At 37.5% G+C, this 27,009-nt stretch overlaps 2 protein-coding genes and 1 pseudogene across 6 annotated transcripts in view; 1 reads left to right on the forward strand and 2 right to left on the reverse strand.

Moving 5' to 3' along the window:
- The window catches only part of APLF (aprataxin and PNKP like factor), a 145,558-nt gene extending 123,743 nt beyond the window's left edge, over positions 1–21,815 (reverse strand). For 3 of the 4 annotated variants that reach the window (XM_037807214.1, XM_037807217.1, XM_037807213.1), the window contains exon 1: positions 21,518–21,815. In XM_037807214.1, the coding sequence (XP_037663142.1) occupies positions 21,518–21,613 (96 nt within the window). In that variant the 5' untranslated portion in view covers positions 21,614–21,815. The remainder of the gene's footprint in view (positions 1–21,517) is intronic. The other variant, XM_037807215.1, reaches the window with a different exon arrangement.
- Positions 4,791–5,918, reverse strand: LOC119512748 (annotated as a pseudogene).
- Positions 21,816–22,021: 206 nt separating the features above from the next.
- On the forward strand, positions 22,022–26,314 carry FBXO48 (F-box protein 48). 2 transcript variants are annotated; one of them, XM_037807547.1, is made up of 3 exons: positions 22,022–22,130; positions 25,151–25,489; positions 25,947–26,314. In XM_037807547.1, the coding sequence occupies exons 2-3, from the start codon at positions 25,187–25,189 to the stop codon at positions 26,106–26,108; spliced, it is 465 nt and encodes a 154-aa protein (XP_037663475.1). In that variant the 5' UTR covers positions 22,022–22,130; positions 25,151–25,186; the 3' UTR covers positions 26,109–26,314. The 2 variants fall into 2 exon arrangements, with proteins under 2 accessions (XP_037663475.1, XP_037663476.1); XM_037807548.1 differs by having other exon boundaries at positions 22,045–22,126.
- Positions 26,315–27,009: the final 695 nt, after the last annotated feature.

Raw genomic sequence — 27,009 nt, forward strand, 5'->3', positions numbered from 1 at the left:
CTAAAGGGAGCACTACACGGTGATAGAAGACAGGAGTGCGTGGTTTGGAACACAATTTGGGGAGATGGTAGCACAACAATGTAAGTACACTGAACAAAAGTAACTATGAATACGGTTGAGAGAGGAAGGTGGGGAGCATGTGAGACACCACAAGAAAGGAGGAAAGATAAAGACTGGGACTGTGTAACTTGGTGAAATCTAGAGTATTCAACAATTGTGATAAAATGTACAAATATGTTCTTTTACGAGGGAGAACAAGCAAATGTCAACCTTGCAAGGTGTTAAAAATGGGGAGGCATTGGGGGAGGGATGCAATCAGCATAAACTAGAGACTATAACTAATAGAATCATTGTATTATGCTTCCTTTAATGTAACAAAGGTGATATACCAAGGTGAATGCAGATAAGAGGGGGGATAGGGGAGGCATGTTAGACACTTGACATTGGTGGTATTGTCTGATTCTTTATTCTACTTTGATTTAAGGTTATTTTTCCTTTTGCTGCTTCCTAGCTGTCATTTTTTTTTTCCTCTTTCTTTTGCCTCTCTACTTTCTTTGACTCTCCCTCCTGCCTTGTGGAAGAACTATAGATGCTCTTATATAGATAGTGGTGAAGGTGGTGAACACATAAATGTATGACCATGCAGAAAACCATCAATTATTTACTTGGGATGGAATGTATGGTGAGTGAACAAAACCATATTTAAAAAAAATGGGTTGATGACAAAACCTCGAGGGCAATATACTGAGTGAAATAAGCCAGACACATTAGCACAATTATTGCAGGGTCTCACTGATAGGAACTAATTATAATATGTAAACTCACAGACATGAAATATAAGGTACCAAGATATAGGATGAGGCTTAAGAATGGCAAGTGGTTGCTTAGTATGAGCAGAATGTTCAATTAGGATGAACTTAAATGTTTGAAAATGAACAGGGGTGTTGGTAGCAAGATGTGAGAATAACTAACAGCGCCGAATGGTGTGTGAATGAGGTGGAAAGGGGAAGCTCAGAGTCATATGTCACCAGAAGGAAAGCTGGAAGTCAAAAGATGGGAATGTATAAAACTGAATCCTATGGTGGGCAATATCCATGATCAACTGTACAAATACTAGAAATCACTTCCATGAACCAGAACAAATGTATGACAATACAATTAGAAGTTAATAATAGAGGGACATACAGGGAAGAACTATATACCTATTACAAAATATATACTACAGTTAGTAGTATTTCAACATTTTTTCATAAACAGTAACAAATATACTATATCAATACTACGAGTCAACAAATGAGGGGGGCTGGTTAGGGATAGGGGAGGATTAGAGTTTCCTTTTCTTTTTTTCTTTTTTCATCTTTCACTTTATTTCTTGTCTGGAGTAATGAAAAGTTTCTAAAAATTGAACAAAAATTAAGTGTGATGGATGCACAGATGTATGAGGGTACCCAGGGGCATGTGATTGTACACTTTGGATCTTTGGATAATTGTATGGTATCTGAACAATCTCAATAAAAATAAAAAAAATAAGAAGAAGAAGAAGAAAGAGAACTTATTCTACAGAAAAAAAAAAAAAACACCAGATAGTTTCACATGAAAATTCTATCAAACCTTCAAAGACCAGATAATCACAATATTGCATAAATTTTTCCAGAGTACAGAAAAAAAAGGAAAATTTCCAAGTTTTTTACAAACCTGATAAGGATAATATAAAAACAAAAACAATGGACCAATCTTCCAATGAATATAGATGTAAATATCCTAAATAAAATATTAGCAAACATAACTTAAGACTTTAAGCAAATAATCATGACCAAGTTGGGGAATGTAAGGATGGTCTCCTGTTAGTGAAACCATTCATATAATTTAACATAGTAATAGAAATTAAGAGAAAAATCATACCATTAGCTACATAGTTGTAAAAAAAAAAAAACCTCATAAAAATTCAACAGTCCTAATAAAGAACATGCAATAAGAAAAGAACAGATTGACATTTCTTTAACAATTATACATAAATATAGATATAGACATAGACATAGACATAGATATATACATATATATATATATATATATCAGCCCTCAACCCAGTGTCTTACTTAATGGGAAAATACTAGAATTATACTGAAATATAGAACAAAGCAAAAAAGGTTTCTGTCTCCCTGATACCTGAAACTGTATCGGGAGGATTTATCTAATGCAATAAGACAAGAGACAGATAATATGCTAACATCATCTTGGATAAACAATAGGTCAATAATAAAATCAAATGATAAAATAAAAAGATTCAGCACTCTGAAATTATCAGTCAAAATTAATCACCCTCATACATACAAACAAAAAACAGCAAGAAGATATAATGGAAGGGAAAAAATCCATTTATAAACAGCAAAAAATAGATAAAGAACTTTGGAATAACCTGAAAAGAAATGAGTAAAACTTTATGAGGAAAACATAAAACACCCCATAAAGACACAAAATCAGACATGTTCCAGGATAGGATAACCATATCAAAAAGCTATCAACTGCTTCACTGCTTTTCTATCAAAAAGTATAAAAATATAAAAAACTTTTATCAAAAAGCTATCCTACGTCTACATATTGAGAGAAAATAGGTATAAATTACTCAGACACTAACGGTGGGAGTACAAATTGCTGCAACCTTTGGAGGGAAATTTGTTAACAGACAACCAAACCATGCATGCAACCTCATTTCTAAGAATTTACCCAAAAGACACACTTCCTATAATACAAAAACAAACGTGTACAAAGTCATTCATTATAGCATAATTTTTTACATTATGGTAACATATGTATAACACAAAACTTGCCAATTTAATCATATTTAAGCATACTATTCAGTGGCATTAATTTTACAATGTTTTGCTACCATCACCACCTTCCACTACTACAACTTTTTCATTAGCCCAAACAGAAACGCCACACCTACTGAACATCACCTTCCTATTACCCTTCCACCCAGCCCATAGTAATCTCTAATCTACTTTGTCTCTATATGAATTTGCTTATTCTAGATATTCCATATAAGTGGAATAATACATTTATCCATTTCTGTCTGGCTTATTTCACACAGTGTAATGTTTTCAAGGTTCATCCATGTTGTCGCACATGTCAGAAATCTATTCCTGTTTATGGCTGAATAATACCTAATATATGAATATTCCACATTTTGTATCCATCTGCTGATGGACACTTGGGTTGTTTTCACCTTTTGGCAACTGAGAATAATGCCATGAACACTGGTGTACATGTATCCACTTGAGTTCCTGCTTTCAATTCTCTGGGGTATATAACTGTTGTGGCTTGAATCATATCCCTCACAAAGACATGTTCAAGTCTTAATCCCCAGTCCAGTTCATGTGAGCCAATTTATAAAAAAGATCTTTGAAGATATTATTAGATAAGGTGAGAAAAATTGAATCAGGGTGGGCCATAATCCAATATACAAGAGGCAGAGGGGACAGATGGCCATGTGACGGAGGCAGAGACTGAGTATGGACTGCCAGCAAACCACCACCAAATGCTACAGACTTTCGAGAAATAACAGCCTACCGATACCTCGATTTTGGATTTTGTAATCTCCAAAACTGTGAGAAAATAAATTCCTGTTGTTGAAGCCTATCACTCTATGGTATTTCTTATGGCACCCCTAGCAAACTAAGAAAATGACAGAGTGGAATTGCCAAGTCACATGGTAATTCTGTTTAACTTTGAGAGGAACTGACAAACTGTTTTGTACAGCAGCTGCACCATTTTATATTTCTACCAGAAATGCATGCAAGTTGCAATTTCTCCACTTCCTCATCAACATTTATTTTGCCTTTTTTTTTTTTTAAGCAATAGCCATCCTAGTATGTATGAAGTAGTATTTCATTCGGTTTTGATTTGCATTTCCCTAAATGGCTAATGATGTTAAGCATCTTTTCATGTGTTTATTGGCCATTTGCATATCTTCTTTGGAGAAATATCTACTCAAATCCTTCCCCCTTTTTAAATTAGGATACTTGTCTTTTTGTTATTGATTTTATAAGTTATTTATATATTCTGGATTTAAACCCTTGTCAAATACATAATTTCCAAATATTTTCCCCCATTCTTTTTCACTTTCTTATTAATGTCCTTTGACACATAAAAGAATTTAATTTTGATGAAGTCCAATTTACCTATTTTTTCTTTTGTTGTTTTCGCATTTACTGTCATATTTATGAATCTATTGCCTAATAGAAGGTCCTATTGAATTTCTCCTACGTCTTCTCATAACAACTGCATGGTTAGGTTTAGGCCCTTGATCCATTTGGAGTTAATTTTTACACACAGTTTCAGTAGGGGTCCAATTTCATTATTTTGCATGTGGATATCCAATTTTTCCAGCACCAGTTGTTGAAGAGAGATCTTTTCCTATTGAGGGGACCTGACACCCTTGGTGAAAATCAATTGGCTAGAGAAGTGTGGGTTTATTTCTGAATTATAAATTCTATTCCATTGGTATATGTGTCTGTCTTATGCCAGTAACACAATGTTTTGATTACTGTAGCTTTATAGTGAGTTTTGAATTTCAGTTGAGTACGTTCTTCAACTATGTTCTTCCTTTTCAAGACGGTTTTGGCTATTCAGAGCCCCTTGCTGTTCCATATGAATTTGTTGTTGTTGTTGTTGTTGAGAACATTAAATTTTTAATTATGTTACCCATATGTTCAAGAGATCAATTAACAGAATGTTGCCCATGGAGAACTGGGCTGAGACCTAGAAACTGTCTTTTCCCAAATGTAGTATCATGCATCACACCCAAGAGCTAATAATAGGTCTCTCCAGATGCTAACACCGTAGACTTCTAAATCTCCATCCCGCACCTTACAGGACTTGAGGGCAGTCAAAACTTCATCTTTCAGAGGTGAAGGGGACTGACAGAGGCTTTGAAACCTGTCGTACAACTCCTCCCAGGGCACATCCTGGGACTCAATTCCAACTCACGTGCCCTTCTGTAGGTCGTACTGCAGATGACCCCAGTCAGTTAGCAGACTCAAACAGACCCGGGAGAGTCTTGGGTGGCACCCTGCCACTGAAGCCAAAAGCCTGGCGGGGACGTTGCGGCAAAAGGCAGTCCTGATGTCAGACTTCTCGAGAAGCCAATGGACCAGCTCCTGACCCCCCTCTCTGGGTGTTTTGGGGCTGTCCATTTCAAACTCCTCTCTACCGGACTGGGCAGAGAAGGACAGCAGCAGCAACAGCATGGACGCTACCACCTTTAGGAAGTTGTTCTGAGGCAAGCGCTCCCACAGGAGGCTGAGAAACCTGCTGGGGCCCTCCACTTCAGCCTTCCCCACCTCCTGCAGGCGCTCCAGCAGCGGCTCCGCCTGGGTCTTTATCAGCGAGTCCTCCTGAAGGACCAGATTCTCTCTGTAGCCGTTGAACAGCTGCACATGGACGGCGGAACAGCGGCGGGCGAGCCAGGCCAGGACGTCTTGGAGTGTCTCCTGGTTGGTGTCCGAGTAGCTGGGGCCCGGAAAAAGCTGCTGCAGTAGGTGGTGACTGGCGGCATGCCGGAGAGCTCGGTTCCCTAGCAGTCGCAGAGACAGCAGGGTGTCACAGTGCCCCAGGGACTGGAAGTTCGTCAGCCGGGAGACTGGAAGGGGCCCAGGACCATCCTCCAGCCTCCACAAGTTGTGCAGTTGCCGCTCTAGAGCCTTACGAATGCGGCCATGGCAGCCAAAGCACCAGTGGATGTGGCACAGATAGCGAGCCCACTACAGGGCCCGGCACGCAGTCTTTGGGTCCCAGGTGCGGGTCATACAGGAGACCGCCAGAACCTCAGAGAAGTGCTCTAGGTGCTGCAGGAGCATCTCCATGGGGCACGCCTGTTCCATATGAATTTGATAAATGGCTTTCCCATTGCTGCAAAAAAAGGTGCTGGAATTTTATCAGGATTGCATTGAATCTGTAAATTGCTTTGGTTGGTATAATGACATCTTAACACTGAGTCTTCTAATCCAAGAATATAAGGTGCCTTTTCATTTATTTAAGACTTTAATTTATTTCAGCAATGTTTTGTAGTTTTCACTGTGCAAGTCTTTTACATCCTTGTTTAAGTTTATTCCTGGATATTTTATTATTTTAGATGTTACTTTAAATAGCACTGTTTTCTTGATTTCCTCTTCACATTGCTCATTGCTGGTACACAGAAGCACAACTAATTCTTGCATGTTGATCTGTATGCCACTTTACCAAATTCAATTATTAGCTCAAGTAGCTTTCTGTGGATATTTTGAAACTTTCTACACATAAGATATGTCATCTGCAAGTAGAGATAATTTTACTTCTTTTCCAATTTGGATGCCTTTTATTTTTCTTGCCTAATTACTCTGGCTAGAACTTCCAGTACAGTGTTTAATACTAGTGGTGAAAATGGGCATCCATGTCTTTTTCCTGACCTAAGGGGAAACGCTTTCAGTCTTTCACTATTGAGAACAATATTAGCTGTGGGTTTTTCATACACTTCTGTATCATGTTGAGGAAGCTCTCTCACAGTCCTAGTTTTTCTGAATGTTTTTATCAATAGTGTGCTGTATTGTGTAAAGTGTCTTTTCCGCATCAACTGAGATGAGCATGGGCTTCTTTTCCTTCATTCTATTAATGTGGTGTATTACACTGATTGATTTTATGTTCAACTACTCCTGAATTCCTAAATTAATTCCGCTTGGCCTTGGTGTATAAGCCTTCTAATGTGCTGTGGATTTGGTCTGCTAGTATTTTGTTGAGGACTTTTGCATCTCTATTCATGAGGAATACTGTTCTACAACTTTCTTTTCTTGTGTTGTCTTTATCTGCCTTTGATATTACAGCAATGCTGGCCTCATAGAATGAATTAGGAGTGTTTCCTCCTCTTCAGTTTTTTGGAAGAGTCTGAACAGGATTGGTATTAATTCTTCATGGAATGTTTGGTAAAATTTACCAGCTGGTCCCAGGGTTTTCTTTGTTGGAAGATTTCTGATTACAGATTCAATCTCTTTACTTATCATTGGTCTGTTGAGATCTTTTAATTCTTCTTGAGTCAGTGCAAGTTGTCTGTGTGTATAGTAATTTGTCCATTTCATCCAGGTTATGTACTTTGCTGGCTTACAATTATTCACAATATCCTTTTAAAATCCTTTTTATTTCTGTAAGTTCAGTAGTAACGTCCCCACTTCCATCCTGATTTTAGTTATTTGTGCCTTCTCTTTTTGTTTGTCAGTCTGGCTAAAAGTTTGTCAATTTTATTGATATTTTCAAACACCAACTTTTGGCTTCATTGAATCTATTGTTTTTCTATTCTCTATTTCATTTATCTCCACTCTAATCTTTGTTATTTCCTTCCCTCTGCTCACTTTGGGTTTAACTTGCTATTGTTTTTCTAGTTTCTTCAGTGAATTAAGGTTAAAGATTTAAGATCTTTTTTTTTTTTTAATACAAACATTTAAAGCTATAAATTTCCCTCTGAGCACTGCCTTTGCTGCATCCCTTGAGATTTGGTATGTTGTGTTCTTGTTTTCATGCATCTCAACATAGTTTCTAATTTCTCTTGTGGTTTCTTCTTTGACATATTGCTTAAGAGTGCATTGTTTAATATCCACATATTTTTGAATTTTCTAATTTTTCTTTTGTTATTGATTTCTAGCTTCATTCCCGTTGTGGTCGGAGAAGATAATTTTATGATTTCAATAGTTTTAAATTTATTGAGATTTGTTTTTGTGACTTAATATATGGTCTATCCTGGAGAATGATCCATGTGCACTTGAGATGAACATGAATTATGCTGTTGTTGGGTAAAGTATTCTACATATGTCTTTTGGGTCTAGTTGTTTTTAGTATTATTTAGGTCTTCCATTTCCTTACTGATCTTTTGTCTAGATGTTCTAGCCATTACTGAAAGTGGTGTATTACAAAACTGTCCATTTCTTACTTCAAATCTGTCAATGTTTGCTTCGTATATTTAGGTGCATATATATTTATAAATGTGAAGTCTCCTCATTGAATTGATCCTTTTATCAGTATGCATGTCCTTCTTCGCCCTTTGTATCACTTTTTTACTTAATGTCTATTTTAGCTGATAATACTATAGCTACTCCAGCTCTCTTGTCGTTAATTCTCTTTTAGTAAATTCCCTCTAGGGAATTTTTCCACTTCAGCTATTATATCTTTTCAGCTCTGGAATTTTTATATCATTACTTTTTATAATTTCTATCTTTTCATTGAAATTCTCATTTTGAACATACATCATTTTCCTGATTTCCTTTAATTCTTTGTCCATGTTTTCCTTTAGCTCTTTGAGCATATTTAAGACTTTTCTTTTAAAGTCTGTCCTTTATGTCCAGTGTCTCGGCTTCTTCATTGCTGGTTTCTGACCCTTTATTTTGGCCCTTTGCATGGACCATCTTCTGTTTCTTTGTATGCTTTATGACTTTTTGTTAAAATCTGGATATTTAAATATTTTAAAGTACTGGAAATAAAAATTTTCCCCTTCCCTAAGGTTTTTTATTTTCTTTTCTTTTTCTTTTTTAACCTTCTTATTGTTAAAGGCTACAGTAGCCTCTTTCCTTAGCAATTTTTCCAAATTATAAACACAAAGACTATACCCTTTGACATATATAATCACTGAAGTCTCTGTTCCTTAAGCTTCTATTCAGCTAGAGTTAAGACAGATTTCCTTGATTGCCAGGAACTAACTAAAGGAAAAAAGAAAAAGAAAAAAGGAAATCATCTTTCCCAGTCTTTGCAGATTGGCACTGTACTGATACTGGCCTTCAGCTCTTAACCAGCCAATGGTAAACCTAAAGAACAGCCTGAGGCAAAAGCCTAAGGTCCTCTCATGTCTTCCCTAAGCAAGCAACTTGCCCTTCGTATGTGGTGAGGCTACATAAATTCCCCCATAAATATACACAGATACTCTGAATACCCACTTCCCCCAGGAAATTTGCAGCCTTTCATCCTCTTCCTGGGAACTACATTGTATGTCTCAACCAGTAACCATTTGCCAGAGGTAGCTGTGAGCTTGCTTTTGGTTGGTTCCACCCCCACTCCTAGTGTTTTAGCAGCCCTGCCCAGCCACTTTCTATGTCCAGAATAATTTATGGGACAAGCAAGACAGAGATTAGCATCTTGGATTCAACACTACCTGGACTCAGGCTGCTACCAGATAGACTGGTACAGATATACATGCAACCCAAATGGGCATTAAGTTTGCTCTGCCCCCTTCCCATCCCTGGACCAGCGACCTGTACTGGGAGTGTGAGCTAGTGCCCCGCCGAATTAGATAAGGGGTGGAAGAAGGGCTAGTAAAGGCACCACATACTTTTCCTACTATTTTTATATTACCTTTTCTTCATTCAACATTCACTTCTTTTTGGAACATTTTGACAGTTTTCCTGAGCTCTGAGAAAATTGATTCTGTCAGTTACCGCTTGTTTTCAGTATTTCTGTGGTGGAACAGAATTTTGATTCTTCTTACTCTGCCCTCTTGCTGACATCACTTTCCATTTACAGCACACTTTTTAACAGCAAAATAACCTAAATAGCCATTCACATTACACTGTTTAAATAAACAGTGATAAATGCACATGAAGTACTATGCAACAGAAAAAAAGAATGAGGAAGATATCTAAGAAATTATATGGAAGAACTAGTATGGATTGATTTCAAAGATATGCTTCTAAGTGAAAAAGACAAAATGTAAAAGGGGGAAATATGAACATATATGTATGTGTGTGTTCTTATTTTTGCAAAAAGGAACACAGGATAAAGCAGAAACTAATGAAAATGGTTACTTATGGGGAAATGACAGGTGGGAACACAGTGGAAGGGATAGGGAGAGGAGTCAGACTTCCAAGTATATATATTTTTATATGGTTATTGGTTTTTGAACCATGTTAAATATTTACATATTTATAAAACAAAATTAAACTGATAAGGAAGAGGATAAGTCACTAAAACTGTATCCAAAAAGAAACAAATGATATACCATATTTATAACATAACCATATGAAAAGTAAGATTTTCAAGTAGATCTTCAACACAATACACTGTAAACCCTCAGCGGGTGTTTTAAGAACAAAATATATAGTCTAAGAGAATAAAGAACTGCAAAGGAGTCTTAAACTTTCTTAATCTATTTGTTATTTTTTTGTGGCTTTGATATATATGATAATTCTGAAATGATTTGTGTTATGTTATAGATTAGAGAAAAAGAATAAATACTAACATTTTTTGGGAAACAAGGTTCTCACTATGGGAGAATGGCGATTCAAACATGGAATTTGGAATGGGAGAAGAAACACCCTGTACTTATAGAAGTACCATTATAACATCATAATTTAAAAAACAAAACAAAACAAAAACCCTTATTCCTAGTTTTACCCTTTAAAAGGGCCTAGAAGCCATAATACTCCAGGAGCAATGTGCACTTTTAAGAGCTCAGATCTTGGTTTCTAAATGCCACTCCCAATTAAAAAGAATCAGAGTTCTTTGGAGAAACGGCGGATTCCAGATCAAGGCCCCAAAAGTACAATGTGAGCCTGAGACATCTTTTTGTGCCAGAAAGCAAGGACATGCTCAAAACCTGACGGGCTCATGTCAAAAGGACATAGACACCAGCACGAAAAGACTCCCCATGGCCAAATTCAAAACAATTTCCAACTGAATAATAATAATGGAATATAACATATTGAATACTAAATTAATTCATGAATTCATACGAAATTCAAGAAAGGGAGTGGGGGAGAACCTAAGATGGCGGCTAGGAGAAACAGGGCAAAAAAACACCTCCATGAAAAATACTAGATAAAAGACAGAAAGTGACCCAGAACACCAGTTTCAGTGATGCACCAGCTGGACAAGGTCAGCTAAATATACAGGGACCGTGCACTTGGTGAAACTGGGAGCCTGTGTTCTTAAACAAGTGAGTAAGCCTGCTGAGTATCTGGCAGCAGTGTGGGGAAACCGTGGGTTGGCATTTGGAGGTGGACTAGTTCTTTTTTAAAAAAGCCCCAAAGCGGCTGCAGATACGGCATTGAGAACCGCACAGTGAAGCGCAGCAGGAACGGGCTGTGCGAATGCCTCAATATCTGGTGTGGAAGACAGCCTTTTGCGCACCCATTGCTAATTGTCTCCAAGCGAGGGAGGCAGAGGTTAGCCAAAAGGGGAAAGTAACCACGCCCCTTGCAGCCATCTTCTCGGCGGGCTGGGAACACTCCTGCCCAGCACCAGTGCCACAACCCAGAGCCACGCCAAAAAACCCAGTGTGACAGGAAGTGTTTCCAGCATCACGTGCACGCGCCACAATATCGGGTGTGGACAATAGCCTGTCACACACCCACAGCTAATTATCCTGGAGAGGCGAAAGTGGAGCTGTGCAAAAAGTGGGAACTTAACACACCCCATTCAGCCATCCTTACAGCAGGCTGGGTACACACCTACATGGCCCGGTGGCCCAGAACTTCCCTTGAGGGACAGCGTGCACATGTGACGTAGCACAACCTTCCCTCAGCAGAGGAAATCCCAGGGACCATACACCAATACCAAGGACTTGTGGGTCAGTGGCAGAGACAATCTGTGGCGAGACTAAAATGAAGGTTTAGACTCTTGCAACAGCCTTAAATCTCCAGGAACACCTGGGAGGTTTGATTATTAAAGCTGCCCTCCCTCCCTAACCACTCAGACACACGCCCCACATTCAGGGCGGACAGCACCAACAACATACCCAAACTTGGTGCACCAATTGGACCCCACAAGAATTAGACCCCCACACGCCACAAAGACAAAGTTGGGGAGAACTGACTTGAGGGGAATAGGTAACTCACGGACGCCATCTGCTGGTTAGTTAGAGACAGTGTACACCACCAAGCTGTAGATCTGACAAATTAGAGATGAGTCTTTGAATAATCCTACACATCCTAAAAGAACCCTATCAGGTAAAGCAAACGCCAAGAGGCCAAAAACAACAGAAAAATTTTAAGCATATGATAAAACCAGACAATATGGAGAACCCAAACCCAAACACCCAATTCCAAAGATCAGAGGAGACACAGTACTTGGACCAATTAAACAAAGAACCAAAGACAAACAATGAGAGCATGGCACAGGAAATAAAGGACATGAAGAAGAACATAGCACAGGATATAAAGGACATGAAGAAGACCCTAGAAAAGCATAAAGAAGAAATTGCAAGAGTACATAAAAAAATAGATGATTTTATGAAAATAAAAGAAACTGCTGACCAAATTAAAAAGATTCTGGATACTCATAGCACAAGACTAGAGAAAGCCGAACAACAAATCAGCGACCTTGAGGGCCACAGAACGGAAAATGAAAGAACAAAAGAAAGAATAGGGAAAAAATTGAAAAAATCAAAATGGACCTCAGGGATATGATAGATAATATAAAACGTCCATCTGTAAGACTCATTGGTGTCCTAGAAGTGTAAGAGAAAGGTAAATGGCTAGAAAGAGTATTCAAAGAAATTGCTGGGGAAAACTTCCCAAACCTTCAACACAATATAAATACACAAAGCATAAATGCCCAGTGAACTCCAAATAGAATAAATCCAAATAAACCCACCTCAAGACATATTCTGATCAGACTGTCAAATACTGAAGAGAAGGAGCAAGTTCTGAAAGCAGCAAGAGAAAAGCAATTCACCACATACAAAGGAAACAACATAAGACTAAGTAGTGGTTACTCAGCAGCCACCATGGAGGCGAGAAGGCAGTGGCATGACATATTTAAAATTCTAAGAGAGAAAAATTTCCAACCAAGCAAAACTCTCCTTCAAATTTGAGGAAGAGCTTAAATTTTTCACAGACAGACAAATGTTGAGAGATTTTGCTAATAAAAGACCTGCCCTACTTCAGATACTAAAGGGAGCCCTACCGACAGAGAAACAAAGAAAGGAGAGAGAGAGATGGAGAAAGGTTCAGTACTAAAGAGTTTCAATATTGGTTCATTAAAGGATAATACGAGAGGGAGGGAAAAAATATATCTGACAAACATAAACCAAAGGATAGGATGGGTAACTCAAGAAATTCCTTCACAGTAATAACATTGAATGTAGATGGATTAAACTCCCCAATTAAAAGATACAGATTGGCAGAATGGATCAAAAAATATGAACCATCAATCTGTTGCATACAAGAGACTCATCTTAGACACAGAGACACAAAGAAATTGAAAGTGAAAGGATAGAAAAAATATTTCATGCAAGCTACAGCCAAAAGAAAACAGGAGCAGCAATATTAATCTGAGATAAAATAGACTTTAAATGCAAGGATGTTATGAGAGACAAAGAAGGCCACTACATACTAATAAAAGGGGCAATTCAACAAGGAAAAATAACAATCATAAATGTTTATGCACCCAATCATGGTGCCACAAAATACATGAGACAAACACTGGCAAAACTAAAGGAAGCAATAGACGTTTCCACAATAATTGTGGGAGACATCAACACATCACTCTCTCCTATAGATAGATCAACCAGACAGAAGACCGATAAGGAAATTGAAAATCTAAACAATCGGATAAATGAATTGGATTTAACAGACGTATATAAAACATTACATCCCAAATCACCAGGATACACATTCTTCTCTAGTGATCATGGAACTTTCTCCAGAATAGACCATATGCTGGGACATAAAACAAGCCTCAATAAATTTAAAAAAACTGAAATTAGTCAAAGCACATTCTCTGACCACAATGGAATACAATTAGAAGTCAATAACCATCAGAGACTTAGAAAATTCACAAACTCCTGGAAGTTAAACAACACATCCTTAAATAAATGGTTTATAATGTAGAATGTAGGGGAACTAGCGATAAAGAGCAATTAATGAAGGGGGAATGATAACCCAATAAGAACAGATAAGCTATTGTGGGTAAATTTAACATTCTGCAAATGCCCAGGAATGACTATGGTTTGTTAATTTCTGATGGGTGTAGTAGGAACAAGTTCACAGAAATGTTTCTATATTAGGTTATTTTTTTGGGGTAGACTAGGAACATGTTGGACTACCTTGTTATGGTTTGTTTGTAATTTTTTTTATTGTATGTTTTAATTTTTTTGATATAGCTGATTTTTAAAAAGTTAATTTAAAAAAATGAAAGAAATATGCAGAGTCCCCTTGAGGAGCTATTGGAGAATGCAGGTGTGTTGGGCTCCAGCACCTCGATGGTTGCTGATGTGCTCACAGACATAGGGGACTGGTGGTTTGATGGGCTGAGCTCTCTACCATGGGACTTGCCCTTGGGAAGACTGTTGCTGCAAAGGAGAGGCTAGGCCTCCCTATAATTTTGCCTAAGAACTTCCTCCCAAATGCTTCTTTGTTGCTCAGATGTGGCCCCCTCTCTATAGCTAAGCCAACTTGGCAGGTGAAATCACTGCCCTCCCCGCTACATGGGATCAGACACCCAGGGGAGTGAATCCCCCTGGCAACATGGAATATGACTCCCAGGAAGGAATCTAGACCCGGAATTGTGGGATGGAGAATATCTTCTTGACCAAAAGGGGGATGTGAAAGAAAATGAAATAAGCTTCAGTGGCAGAGAGATTCCAAAAGGAGCCGAGAGGTCACTCTGGTGGTCACTCTTACGCACAATATAGACAACCCTTTTTAGGTTCTAATGAATTGGAATAGCTAGCAGTAAATACCTGAAACTATCAAACTACAACCCAGAACCCATGAATCTTGAAGAAGATTGTATAAAAATGTAGCTTATGAAGGGTGACAATGTGATTGGGAAAGCCATATGGACCACACTCCCTTTTGTCTAGTTTACGGATGGATGAGTAGAAAAAGGGGGGGAAGAAAAAAAAAAGGCATCCAGTGTTCTTTTTTACTTTAACTGTTCTTTTTCACACTTTAATTGTTCTTTTTCACTTTAATTTTTATTCTTATTATTTTTGTGTGTGTGGTAATGAAAATGTCAAGAATTAATTTTGGTGATGAATGCACAACTATATAATGGTAAACAACTGACTGTATGCTTTGTTTTGTATGACTGCATGGTATGTGAATATATCTCAATAAATATAAACAAAAAAAAAGCAAGGGAGTGGGAATGGGAGGAAAATCTTTTCCTTATGGAAGAATGCCAACTAATACAGAGGAAAAGAAAAAAGCAGAAAATCACTATTTTGGAACTACAAATGCAATAACTGACTCAGTAAAGCCTCAGTGGATGTCAACTTTCAGGTGAAAAGTTGTTAGGAAACAGAATATTCATGAAGTCTCCAAGTGTCACTTCACAGACTACTTAAAAGGAAATAGTATCTTCACTTCAAGAAATCTGGCAACCACCACCTTATCCAAGTAATTACAGGCACGAAAACCACATGCTTAGGATAACCAAGGAAGAAGAGAGAAAAGCACAAATCCTTGAGTATCTGCACCAGCCCTGGACTGTGTGCCAGCCCCTGAGATTCCATTATAGAAGAAAAATAAATGTCTTATTTGTTTAAGCTGCTGTCAGTGACATTCTGTCAATTGCAGTTAAAAGCATTTGTGAGTAATACAAAGTACTCTTACAACTTTTATATTAGTACTGAATCTCTAAAAATAAATTCTTTCACGCTCAGCCAGTCAGAGAAGGAATATTAGAAATAGAAAAACTAACTAAATTGAGCATTAAAGTAAGACTTTTTTAATGTTAAAGAAATTACATAGCATACAGCAGGAGCCGCGAAAGGAAACCTGCAAGAATGCACCAGTTTAAGTGTAATCTGAAATCACTCATATCCTTTGTTAGCAAAATCTAAAATGATAGCAATTTTTTTTCAAATACTATGGGAGGAAAAAACTTTTTACTTGAATTCTTCATATTATTTCTTCAATGGGGACAAGACTGGTCTTATATCGCTTTTGTATTGATACAATGTAGATCCACTATAGCTGATTTTCTCATTTTGAATTATTCAATGTTTCATCCATTATCATGCACGTACAAGTCCTCACTCTGTTTTTACCACTTGAATATTGTGCCAGAGAAAAGATAAAGACATGAATATATAAAAGAACTGTTTGTGATTCCGTTTGTTGCCAGTTATTTTTGGCATTTATTGAAGTCAAACAAAATGAAGCTTTTCTTTTGCTACCAGCAGAAATATTTAGATGTTTTTAAATCAAGGTCTCTGACATATCTGTTCGATTATGATTCCTAATTTCTAAAAATAAAAAACAAACCTGAATAAAATAAAAGTAGATAAGCTACTAGATCCTAAAATAGAGTGGAATAGTGCCTTTCATTTCATTTTTGCCTATATCATTTACTGAAAAATCAATATTGGTTTTTATTAAAAAGTTTTCCTAGAAAAATGTCCAAATATCATAGACAGGTCTAATATATCCCATTAATTCAGTGCTCTCATTTAGACTGATTCCTATAAACTTAAGTACAAAAAAGAGGGAAGACTGGTCTGTTTTTTAGTGTAAACTACATTACACATCAAGGACTAATATAATAAAAATTATCTTGTCCAGTGCTTTATAATTTACAGTACTTTTATACAAGATTATCTAGGTTGCTCTGTCACAAATAAAAATAGGCAAATAAATTCAAACTTTCATGGTAGAGAAAAACAGAAAATCATCTAGTATAGGACTTAAGCCAACATGATGGGAAAATGAATAAACCAAAAGGAGATCCATGGCTTTTATTTTAGGTATAATTTGCATAAACCTCTTTCCTCAAACTTCTTTTGTGGCAAGTAAATGAAATCTAAAATAAAGACCAGAATGGTATCCAGACTGGTTTCTGTAAACCAGTCAACAAACCATACAAGTTTTCTAGTAAATTATCCAGTAAGCCTCCCCGTGTGAGCTCTGGCTGCATTCTAGAGCTTGGTTATCGACAATGAGACTCTGCCATAGCATCTACTGGTAAGTATAGGTCTTATTTCTTAAGTTAGTTGGTAAGAGATGTTTAACACTATTGTATTGGAATTTACCAAAATCTAATTTCTAAGACAAGTTAGCAGTTCGGGGAAATGGACTTCATTTTGGTCAGATGCTTTCCATATGCAGACTCCAATTTACAAATAAGCTCTCTATAAAAGATTATTAATTATTAATATAGTGAATGTGAATTGTTCTTTGGAACTTGTGGAAAACATTCCCATAGAAATGATGGTGTAAATGGTGGTTAGGTTATCAGGCTTCCTTACAAATCCCCATTTAATCCACAAAACTGATAAAATGTGGATTATTCAGATTTTAAAAACTAAAACCCAATGCTTTCTGAGCTCCTAATTCAAGGCTTCTGAATTGTTAGGCAATATAACGTAACTGTGCTGACTAGATGCCACTGAAATTTCAACTCATCCAACCTGTCTGACTTCTAATGCTGCTTACATAGCGAATGTTACAGAAGTGTAAGACAATCATCCTCGTCATTAAGATGATAGGAGCATCGTAGTGGGTAAAAACAAAGCAGGGCTAAGGAAGACAAAACTGGGTTTAACTCCCCACTTGTGACTTTGGGAACTTAATGTTTCTGAGCAGTTACTTTCCTTATTCAGTTCAGTTCAGCAAACATTTCTCAGAGAACTATTCTGTGCCAAACATTCTGCTTAGTGCATCTAGCAGTTTTCAACTCCTGCTTTGCAACTGAGCTTTATAAAAATACAGATGCTCAGTCACTACCTGCAGAATCAAACTACCAGAGATAAAGAAAAGAGCTTGGAGAAAGGTATGGAGTAATTTAAGAAGACAGCATATTCAGATTGAGCATGAATATTAGTAAATACATATATGAAAACTAATACATACCATAAAAACAATGTCTGTTAAAGTGAAACAGGACCACTGATGTAATCTGATTATCCCACAAGTCTACTTAGCACTTAATAAGTATAACAAACACTTTCGAATCTTAAACCTTAAATCATGCATTCATTTAGCCCAAAAGGCTCCTCCCTCCTTCCTACTGACTCTCCACCTACCAAAATTTGAACTGTTCTAGTACTTCAAAGTCCAGCTCTATATGTCACTGAATTCATGAAGCCTTCCCTGATCCTTCTTCTTAATTTCAGTTTCCTTCTATACATGTAACATCATTCTATTTTATAGCATATAGCTCAGAGGCTTTCTAGCCACATTTGGCTTACAGTAGTTATGCACACACACACACACACAAACCTTTTAATTAAGTGTGAACTTCTAAAAATCAGGATTTGACATAAAAATCCAAATCTCTTGAAAAAATCATATGATCTGACAATACTGTCACCAGGTGGGAATTGGGCGTATGACTCCCGCGAGCAGCAAGGATTGCATTAGAGTAACAGGGATTGCCACTCCTAGCGGCCTCTCTGACCCTGAGGCAGAGCAGTTGTCATATCTCACTATCCCTGTGCTGTTTTTCTTACTCCCTGGCACTTGCCTGGCTCCAGCCTACATTTGACATTGCAACCATTTAGTTGCAAAAAAAAAAAGTTTCATTTTTTTTAAACTCTAAACTACTTGAAAGCAAGGACTTCTTTCTCATTCATCTTATATCTCCTATACTTCCACAGTACATATTCTTCAACTATTTCCTGAATTTAGTAAATTAATCAATGGAATAGGGAAAATGTTAACACAATTCATCATGAATGTTGTTTCTTAAGCTTCAGCAGTTGTAGCACTGCTTCTTTACCATGTTAAAATTCACTTCAAAACTCAGGGATATACTTTTTTCACCTAAGTCACAATAGACTTACGTGCCAGGCATTGACTTAGGCTAAATAATTAAATGAGAGAAAGGTAAAATAGAGCATCCTGGAGTGCACAGCACATCCCTAGTGACAAAGAAGGTGGCTGGGAAGAAACCTCTTTTGGATCAGGTAGGACCAGCAATCTCCAAGAGCTGGGTAGGATTCTACAAGAAACAAAAGATTCAGAGTTGCCCAGCCCAGGAGTGGTTATTTTGTGTAAACTCTGTACTTAGAGTTTGTGCTAAGTGTTTGTATACTTACAAGTGGTTAACCAATGCCACTTAAAGAATCTACACTAGAGCCCATGACTCTCCCCACCTGCCCCAACTGAAGGTGTCTTCTCTTTTTCAATCAGTCAACACATTTTACATGTGTATCTAGTTAAGTCTCCCTAAATATCTGGTGCTATCTCATTCCCTTAGGGAGAAATGGATCATAGAGGAACTTCACATACAGTCTCCGCTATGGAAAAAGAATAAGGAAAATCAGAAATCACAAACAGCAGTTCTCATTTAAGAATATAATCAACTTTAAAGAAAAAACATAAAGTAAATAACTTGGGCTCAAGATACTCTGTTGCTTCAGATGCTGTGCTGTCAAACCTTTTAATTGGTACCAATCATGAAACAGAATTGCAATCTAGGAAAGGAAACAAAGACCTTGGATTGGATGATGACTCACAGTAAAGCCAAGTGCAGAAGGAAGATCAATTTCACTATGCTCTGTTCTCCAGTGACTGCATTATTTCCCGCCAATGTAAAGATAGTCTCATTGTCAAATGATTTTACTACAAAGACCATTTTTAAACATTGGAATTACAAATATTTGTGCTTGCATGGCAAAGTTTGTGAAACTTGCCTCATATAAACATGGCTAGTTAAGAGAAGAGTTCATAAAGCATCCTTTTTATTATTAATCATTTCAGACGCATTCAAATTTATAAAGAACTTCCTGAGTTCTCCCTACTTAGAACTAAGGCTTTGCTTTCTCACGCTACAAAAATCTCACTGGAATTGCTGTTGTTGGAAACAGCAGTCCTTGTGTTGTATTTTAATCACTGCAGAGAAGAATAAAATATACCTGTCAATTCCTAAATCTAGAAAACAAGATGATTTGTTTGTTCAACATATCCCTTCAATGCACTTAGGATATCATTCAAAAATGCTTCCAATATCTGCCAAGCTTATCAAGAGAACCTCATCACTGAATAATTATTAAGAAAAGCAAAATTCTGACCAGTTAATTGACCAATGTTCAACTCCTTATCATTTTAAAAACAGAAACCAAAGATAGGCTCATCTCATTTTCGAAGGCCTGTAACACAAAGAACAAACTTCAAATAATGAAAGGTCCTGCTCCTGTTGCTATGTTCATAAAATGTATGGCTAAAAAACACCAGTCTTTTAAGCAGACCCACGGTACTCTGAGTTGGTAACACTATTTGTTAAGCAAGTCAAAACTGGTTAGTCACCAGACATATGATTACCAGATGAAGCACATACTGTTAAGTTTTTAAATTACCTTAAAAAAAAATAATAAAGGAAACCTCCCAGGCAGTTGCTTCAAATGTTTGTATAGGTTAATAAACCAAGGAGAAACCAACATTTCAACATTAAATAATTACTTGCCTATCAACACAAAATAAAAAAAAAAAAAGCAATAACCCTACTACATACATGTATACACACACAAACACACACACATTCAGGACGAATTTCTGCAACACAACTTTGAACTACCACTCCTTTTCCTGCTCTGAGAAGGGCCCTAATACCAACGGTCCTACTTAAAAATACCACACTCCCTAAACCCTGGTATAGCTCACTGACAGAGGTCTGTCTTTCCAGTCCTAAAGGCAAGGACCCATGTCTCATTTATCTTTGTATCCCCCACAGTGCTAGAGTCTGCAAAATGTGCTGCACAAAGTGGACACTAAAAAATGGAATGTTGAATGTTAACAAATAATATATATATTTAGGGAAAAATTTGTAAAATCAACAGAATGCCAGAATAGAATATGTAAATTTTCTAACTCCTGAACCTTTCAAAGAGGTGGGGAATATATAGCTCAGGTGCACTACTCATCCAAAAGTTTATGCGTGACCTTTACTTAACCTATCTCTGGTTCATTCAATTACCTCATCAGAACAGCGAAGATAACACAACACTTAACTCACAGGGTTTTGAAAGATTTAAATATATGTAAATTCCTTAGAGCAGCACCTGAAAAACTTTACACACCATATAAGGGTTAGCTACTGGTATACTTTAAAAAGACCATTACAGTAAAAGTAAGGCCCTCACAGTTCTGCAGACGAGGCCAGAGCTTAAGAGAAATTAGACTGGAAGAGAAGATCAGAGGTTGGCAAACTTCTTCTGTAAGGAGCCATAAACCAAGGATTTTAGGCTTTGCAGCCCAAGAGGCATTATCCTCAATCCTTGGAGCAACTATTCTTCCTTAATGACTAATAGGGTTTTGTAGTTTTGTGTTGTTTTTACGTTTTAAAACGTAAAAAAAAAGTCATTTCGTGGGCCCATTACAAAAACAGGCTGGATTTTGCTCCCGAGCCAGAGTTTGCCAACTCTTGGATAAGATGATAACCCAAACCAGTGATTTTTAAAGACAACATAAGGAGATTTTGTAAGTTGATTAAAGTTGACTGAAAACGTCCTGTCCCGAACTTCTAAAATCCAGAAAGACAGGGTCTGCGTGGTGGGGCCTCGGGAGCCAGCGAGGACCTCGAGCAACTCTCCCGATCCGGCCACGCCCTCTCCCGCACTTACTCCCAGCAGCGGCCCGCGGCCGATCACCGTCTCCCCGGGAGCCAGGGCCACCCGGGGGCTGCCGTCCTGCGGCTGCAGCTCGAAACCCCCAGACATGGCGGGCGAGGTTCGGGTCCGTCAGCAAGGAGACCGTCCCGCAGCCGTTTCCGCCTTTCACGGAGAACAGACACCTACTGAGACCCCCAGGAAAACATGGGAGTAGGGAAAGAAAAGACAGTTCAGTGATGCCTCGTCCTCGCTGGGCGGTGACCCCAGCTCGCATTCCAGAGTCCCGCCTCTTCACCTAGACCAATGATGCACTGGGAAACTCCCCCTCACGCCGCCTAAAAATTGTTTAAAAGCCGGAGTTTGTCCGTCCACCTTATCACCGCCCACCCGGTTCAGAGGACACTGGACCTTGTAGTCCCCGGAGCCTGCCTTCCTCCCCATTCCCGAGCTGAGGCCATGCTGGAGAAACTACCGGTTCCAAAAGGCTATGCGCGCTCTTCTCTGCGCCTGTGCGAACTCCTAGCCAGCAAGGCGGGTCTGGAGTAGGAACGCGAGGGACTATGGGGAAGAACTCGAAAACCGAAGCTTTTAAATCGCCGGAGGACAGGCCACTGCAGCCCAGTAGGTAGGAGGGTTTTTCTTTTGTGTCAGCACCGGCACGCTTGAGTATACGAGACCCGGGCGGTACTGCAGCTGTCGCCCAGCGGCCTGAAGCCGCGGTGTCAGTCAGTTCTGTTATTGTTCACTTTTAAGTCTTTAAGTGCCCTGTGGTCTTGGGACACAGACAGCTTCCACCTGCGGTGGACGCGTAAGGTGGGTGGCTCAGGTGGGATGTAGGAGTCATTCCCCTCCCACCCGCGGGCTCCGGGAGGGCTTGTCCCGGCCGGGCGACTCCCGCCCCTCCTGCCCTGCCTTTGACTCCTCCTTCCATTTGACACCTGAAAGGGTGAGCTCTTACCTAACTGAAGACGTGATTTAGCACGGTTCAAAAAGGAGAAAGGGCAGAAGAGGGATAGTTTTCTAGGCATCCTGGCGAAACAACTTAAAAGAAGAAATATGCCTAATGCAATTTTAGGAACCTCGCCAAGGCACCCTCGACTGCTAAATTCAAACGCCTTCATCTGCCTGTCTGTGGAATTCCTGTCACGGGAGGAAGTATTTTATTCCCCACTTAGATCCTGGGGGAAGCAGCAAACATTGAAATGCACAGTAACGCTTTTCTAATATGAGATTCCATCCATGAATACCGTGGTTTTAATTTTAATTTGTATTGATGGAGAGGGGAAGGTGAATTACAGAAAGGAAAACTTACTCTTAATTCACGTGCTTGTTTTCACCAGTTTGCTTTCTTACTTCCGCAAACCCAAACCCTCAAGAGGAAGTCCTCTGTCGAACAGTGACATTAAACTCTGCCACAGCTAATTTGTGTCATAAGCAACCTAATGAACGGGAGCAACTGTGGTCTCAGCAAGTCCAGAAACCAATAACTGAGTAGCACATCTAGACAGGGTAATTGTCATTAGCCGAGTTTTAAAAAAAAATCATAAACTCCCCTTCCTGCATTTCCCCTTTCCTCTGCCATTAAAAAAGGAAGTGCAAAATGGAATCAACTGATTTTCAATAAATATGAGCTGTCTTTATATACAAATATAGCTCTGGAGTGATTTACCCAGCCATGCTTTCAACTTATTTCTGAAGCATGTGCCATGTGCTATAGGTAAATTAGCTGAAACTGGCTTTTAAATCTTTAGTCACATCCCATGCCTGTCTGAGTACCTAACTGAGTTGTAAACATTGTTTATGGTTGTTAGTCACTGTTTTATGACCTCAGTGACTGCTGTCCTTAGTATGTAATGAACTATACAGGTAGGATAGCTACAAGGAGCCATTGCTAAAACACTTAATCGTATATCCGAATTGGATATTTGAGACTTAGTGTCATTATAACCCTGATTTCATCCTCTTGTCAATTTCAAGCAATATTTGTGTCAAATGTGAACACCTACCCACAACTAGGTATAAAGAAGATAAGCAATTCTTTTATAAAGCACTGAACGTCTATCTGGTTTATGATTAAGTCACAAATTATAGATTAAGGATTTAATGGCCAGGTATCAGTTCCCAGAGGCAAATATTCAGGAGTTTAATAGGATTGAATAATACACATTTTCAATAAATCCTTGGAGTCCAGTGTGTTCTCACAGTAGTTATATTGCTACTAAACTCAACAAATATAGTCTGACATATACAGAACATTTGTCATTTTTAGGTAATGTTCTTTGGGAGTGGAAATAAAAACATTTTCTTAGGTTCAAACCCCATCTACTAAAAACATTTAAAAAGAAGAAAGGAACTAACAGGAGTGCTTCCCATGTGCAATTCACATGTGATGCTAGGTGTTTTACATATTCATGTTAATCCTTGCAGAAACACACAAGACAGTAGTATTGTGGCTCCATTTTACAGATTAGGAAACTATAGTTGAGAAAGTTAAAGTTCTTTAAATCATACTGCTGATAAATAGCAATTTGAACCCAAAAGTATTAGGCTAAGCGTAGAATCTATAGTCTGATCTGAAGATACTGAGTATGTTTAAATCTTGCCGTGTATGTGTGTGTGTGTGTGTGTGTAGCTACAAATTTACTTATGTTATTAACATATACATTTTCTTAAAAAGGGGTATTCCAGTTATTATGCCAACAGGTGGAAGTAATATTGAACCATAAATATGTTAAAAGGCTAAGTACAGAAAGGTATAGGTAGTAATTACCAAATTAAGGTGAAATGTTTGTCCAACAAAGAATTCCAGATAGCTTCTCTTTGAAATATAGTTACTAGTTTTCTTTTTAAATTCAAAATTGCTTCCCCAAAAAGTTCATTTAAGTTTCTTTGCCAGATTTTCATTAGAGGAATAATACTTTCATGTTTGCTCTAGAATTCTGGGTTACATTCTTTACTTAGAGGATTTTAAAAGGTTTTTAAGTAATCAGCAGTAGACCTGAAAGTTTGCCAGCTCAGTGAATTAGACTTGACATTGAAATCAGGAGAAGCCATTGACTTTTATATCTTTGAAATAAAAGCCTAAATGTCAAGGAGAATATCTAGATTTTTCTTTTTCATTTTTTTTAAACAGCAGAAGTAAATAATGTGTTTTGCTTATACAACCTTTTATTATATTTCAGTATTATAAAAGGTTGCTGGTTTAATCGAAAATTGATACAGAAGAAATTTGGAAAAGAATGAGTATAATCTTAAACATACTATAGTCATTTCAGAATAAATACTACTAAAGGCTATATTTAGTTATTTGGGCTTTGTTCAATGAGACAGCTTTTATGCCTGTCTTTTTGCAATGTGGTCTCTCTTTTTTTTTTTTTTCTTTGTTAGAGAAGTTGCAGGTTTACATGCATAAAATAAAGGATTCCCATATACCACCCACTATTAACACCTTACATTGGTGTGGAACATTTTTTACAATTGATAGTAGCACATTTTTATAATTGTACTGTTAAAGTCCATGATTTAACTTAGAATTTACCATGTAGTGTCATTCCATGGATTTCTTTTTTTAATTTTTATTCTGTTACCAAGTATACAATCTGACATTTCCCCTTTTAATCATATTCAGCATACTTTGCCTTTTAGGTTACATATAAGGAGAATTTACTAAATCATCAAGCTATGCAGAAAAACTCCAAGAGGAACAATAATTCAAGAGTTTCTGATATAGAATTGAATCCTGTGGATGCTGAGAAGAAAAAGGAGAGTCAAAACAACTTCATTGAACTACTGCCTCCAGAAGTCACTTTTAAAATTTTCAGTCAGCTAGACATTCAGAGTCTGTGCAGGGCTTCAGTGACTTGCAGGAGCTGGAATCACACAATAAAAAACTGTGACTTCTTATGGAAACCTCACTGTTTGACTGTACGAGCTGTGTGCCAAAGAGAAATAGATGATGATCTAGAAAGTGGCTTTTCCTGGAGGGTAAGTTTAATTCTCGTTGTCTGCAGTGCTTTTGACAGTGTTAGCAGTGGTACCTTTGAGCCAGTTCTGCCTCCTGCTTGGAAGAGGTTAAGATTTCATAGATAGAGTGTTCTGACTTTTGAAGTGGAGTTTAAATTGGTTTAGTATTCTGTTCCCACTAAACACACTATCTCCCATTCATCTTTTTAAATCATTTTAAGAATCCTAAATCCAGGAATTCTCTATTAACCAGAAGAATAGGGGCTACATCTTTTAACTCTACCTCCTCCATATCCCCAACAAACCTATATGTATACACAAATGCATATATACACAAGCATATCAATTTATTATTATATATTTATCAATTTAAATACTTAATCTTTTTTTCCATTGTGTCAGTCAGCTGCTCTAGTTTCAAACAAATCATTAACCACCTACTATATTCTTTTTAACCTTGATGGTTTACCTCTTTCAGGTAATACTACTGAGGAATTACCAGAAGAGTAAAGTGAAACATGAATGGCTAAGGGGAAGATATAGCAACATAAGTTCTCCCATTAGCCTGCCAGAAAAAATCATGTACCCGATGGATGCAGATACATGGGGGGAAATTCTAGAAGCAGAACTGGAAAGATAAAAGGAAAAATCACAAATATATTGTAACCTTGAGAGATTAAAACCAAAATGACAATTTGGTTGCAAAAGGTGTACCTTTAGTTGTTCATTTTTTTTGTTCTCTTTTTAATATTTAACATTTTTTAAAAACTGATAAAGTATTATGAAAGTTAAAACTTTATTTTTATTTTGTATTTTATTAATATTTTTATAGTTCTGTAGAAAAATCACAAAATGTTATTTTTATAAAATATACTTATTTCAAAATGTATTGTTTCTATTGTTTCATGTTTGTGTTAGTATATTGCAGTACTTTAAATGACAAGAGTTTGAATGGTATTTTTCTGCTTAATGATAATTCACAGATTCAGGAAGCCTTTTAAAGAAATGACTTAGAGATTCATTAAGTAATAGTTATAGCTAGGCTTATGAGAGGACTAACTAAATGAAATTAACACAATATGTTTAAATGAATAATAACTTTAGATTTCAGTAAAATTAGATAGAAACATCAAATATTGAGACCATTTTAAAGCATATTAATCCTGTGGTTTGGTTTAGTTTAAAATTCATCTGACTATAGGGCTAAAGCTTGTAAGATTAAGATTTTCCTTACTTGGCTTACAAGCTTGTTAATTGCTCTCAGAGGCTGAAAATATGTGGAAAATTTCCAGAGCACTTAACTACAGTCAGAACTGCCACACTATTTTCTTGATAAAACTTTCTTTCTTTCTGACAGCCTTATAGCATCATCTGCTGTCTGCTTGCAGATGCCAAGACATAGGATTTTCATATCCTTTTTGTTTTTTCCATTAGGGAACACTTAATACCTGACTTGTTGAAATTTATAGCTTTCCATGACCTTTTAATTTGCTTTTCACTTTTGTTCAAGGTAGGTGATGGAGCACCCACTATACCAGATT

This window comes from Choloepus didactylus, chromosome 17 (assembly GCF_015220235.1).
Source record: "Choloepus didactylus isolate mChoDid1 chromosome 17, mChoDid1.pri, whole genome shotgun sequence".
Taxonomy (NCBI): domain Eukaryota; kingdom Metazoa; phylum Chordata; class Mammalia; order Pilosa; family Megalonychidae; genus Choloepus; species Choloepus didactylus.

Coding starts and splice junctions, on each gene's coding strand:
- FBXO48 (XM_037807547.1), top strand. CDS start 25,187: ATGCAGAAAAACTCCAAGAGGAACAATAATTCAAGAGTTTCTGATATA. Junction 25,490..25,946: donor AAAGTGGCTTTTCCTGGAGG/GTAAGTTTAATT, acceptor TACCTCTTTCAG/GTAATACTACTGAGGAATTA.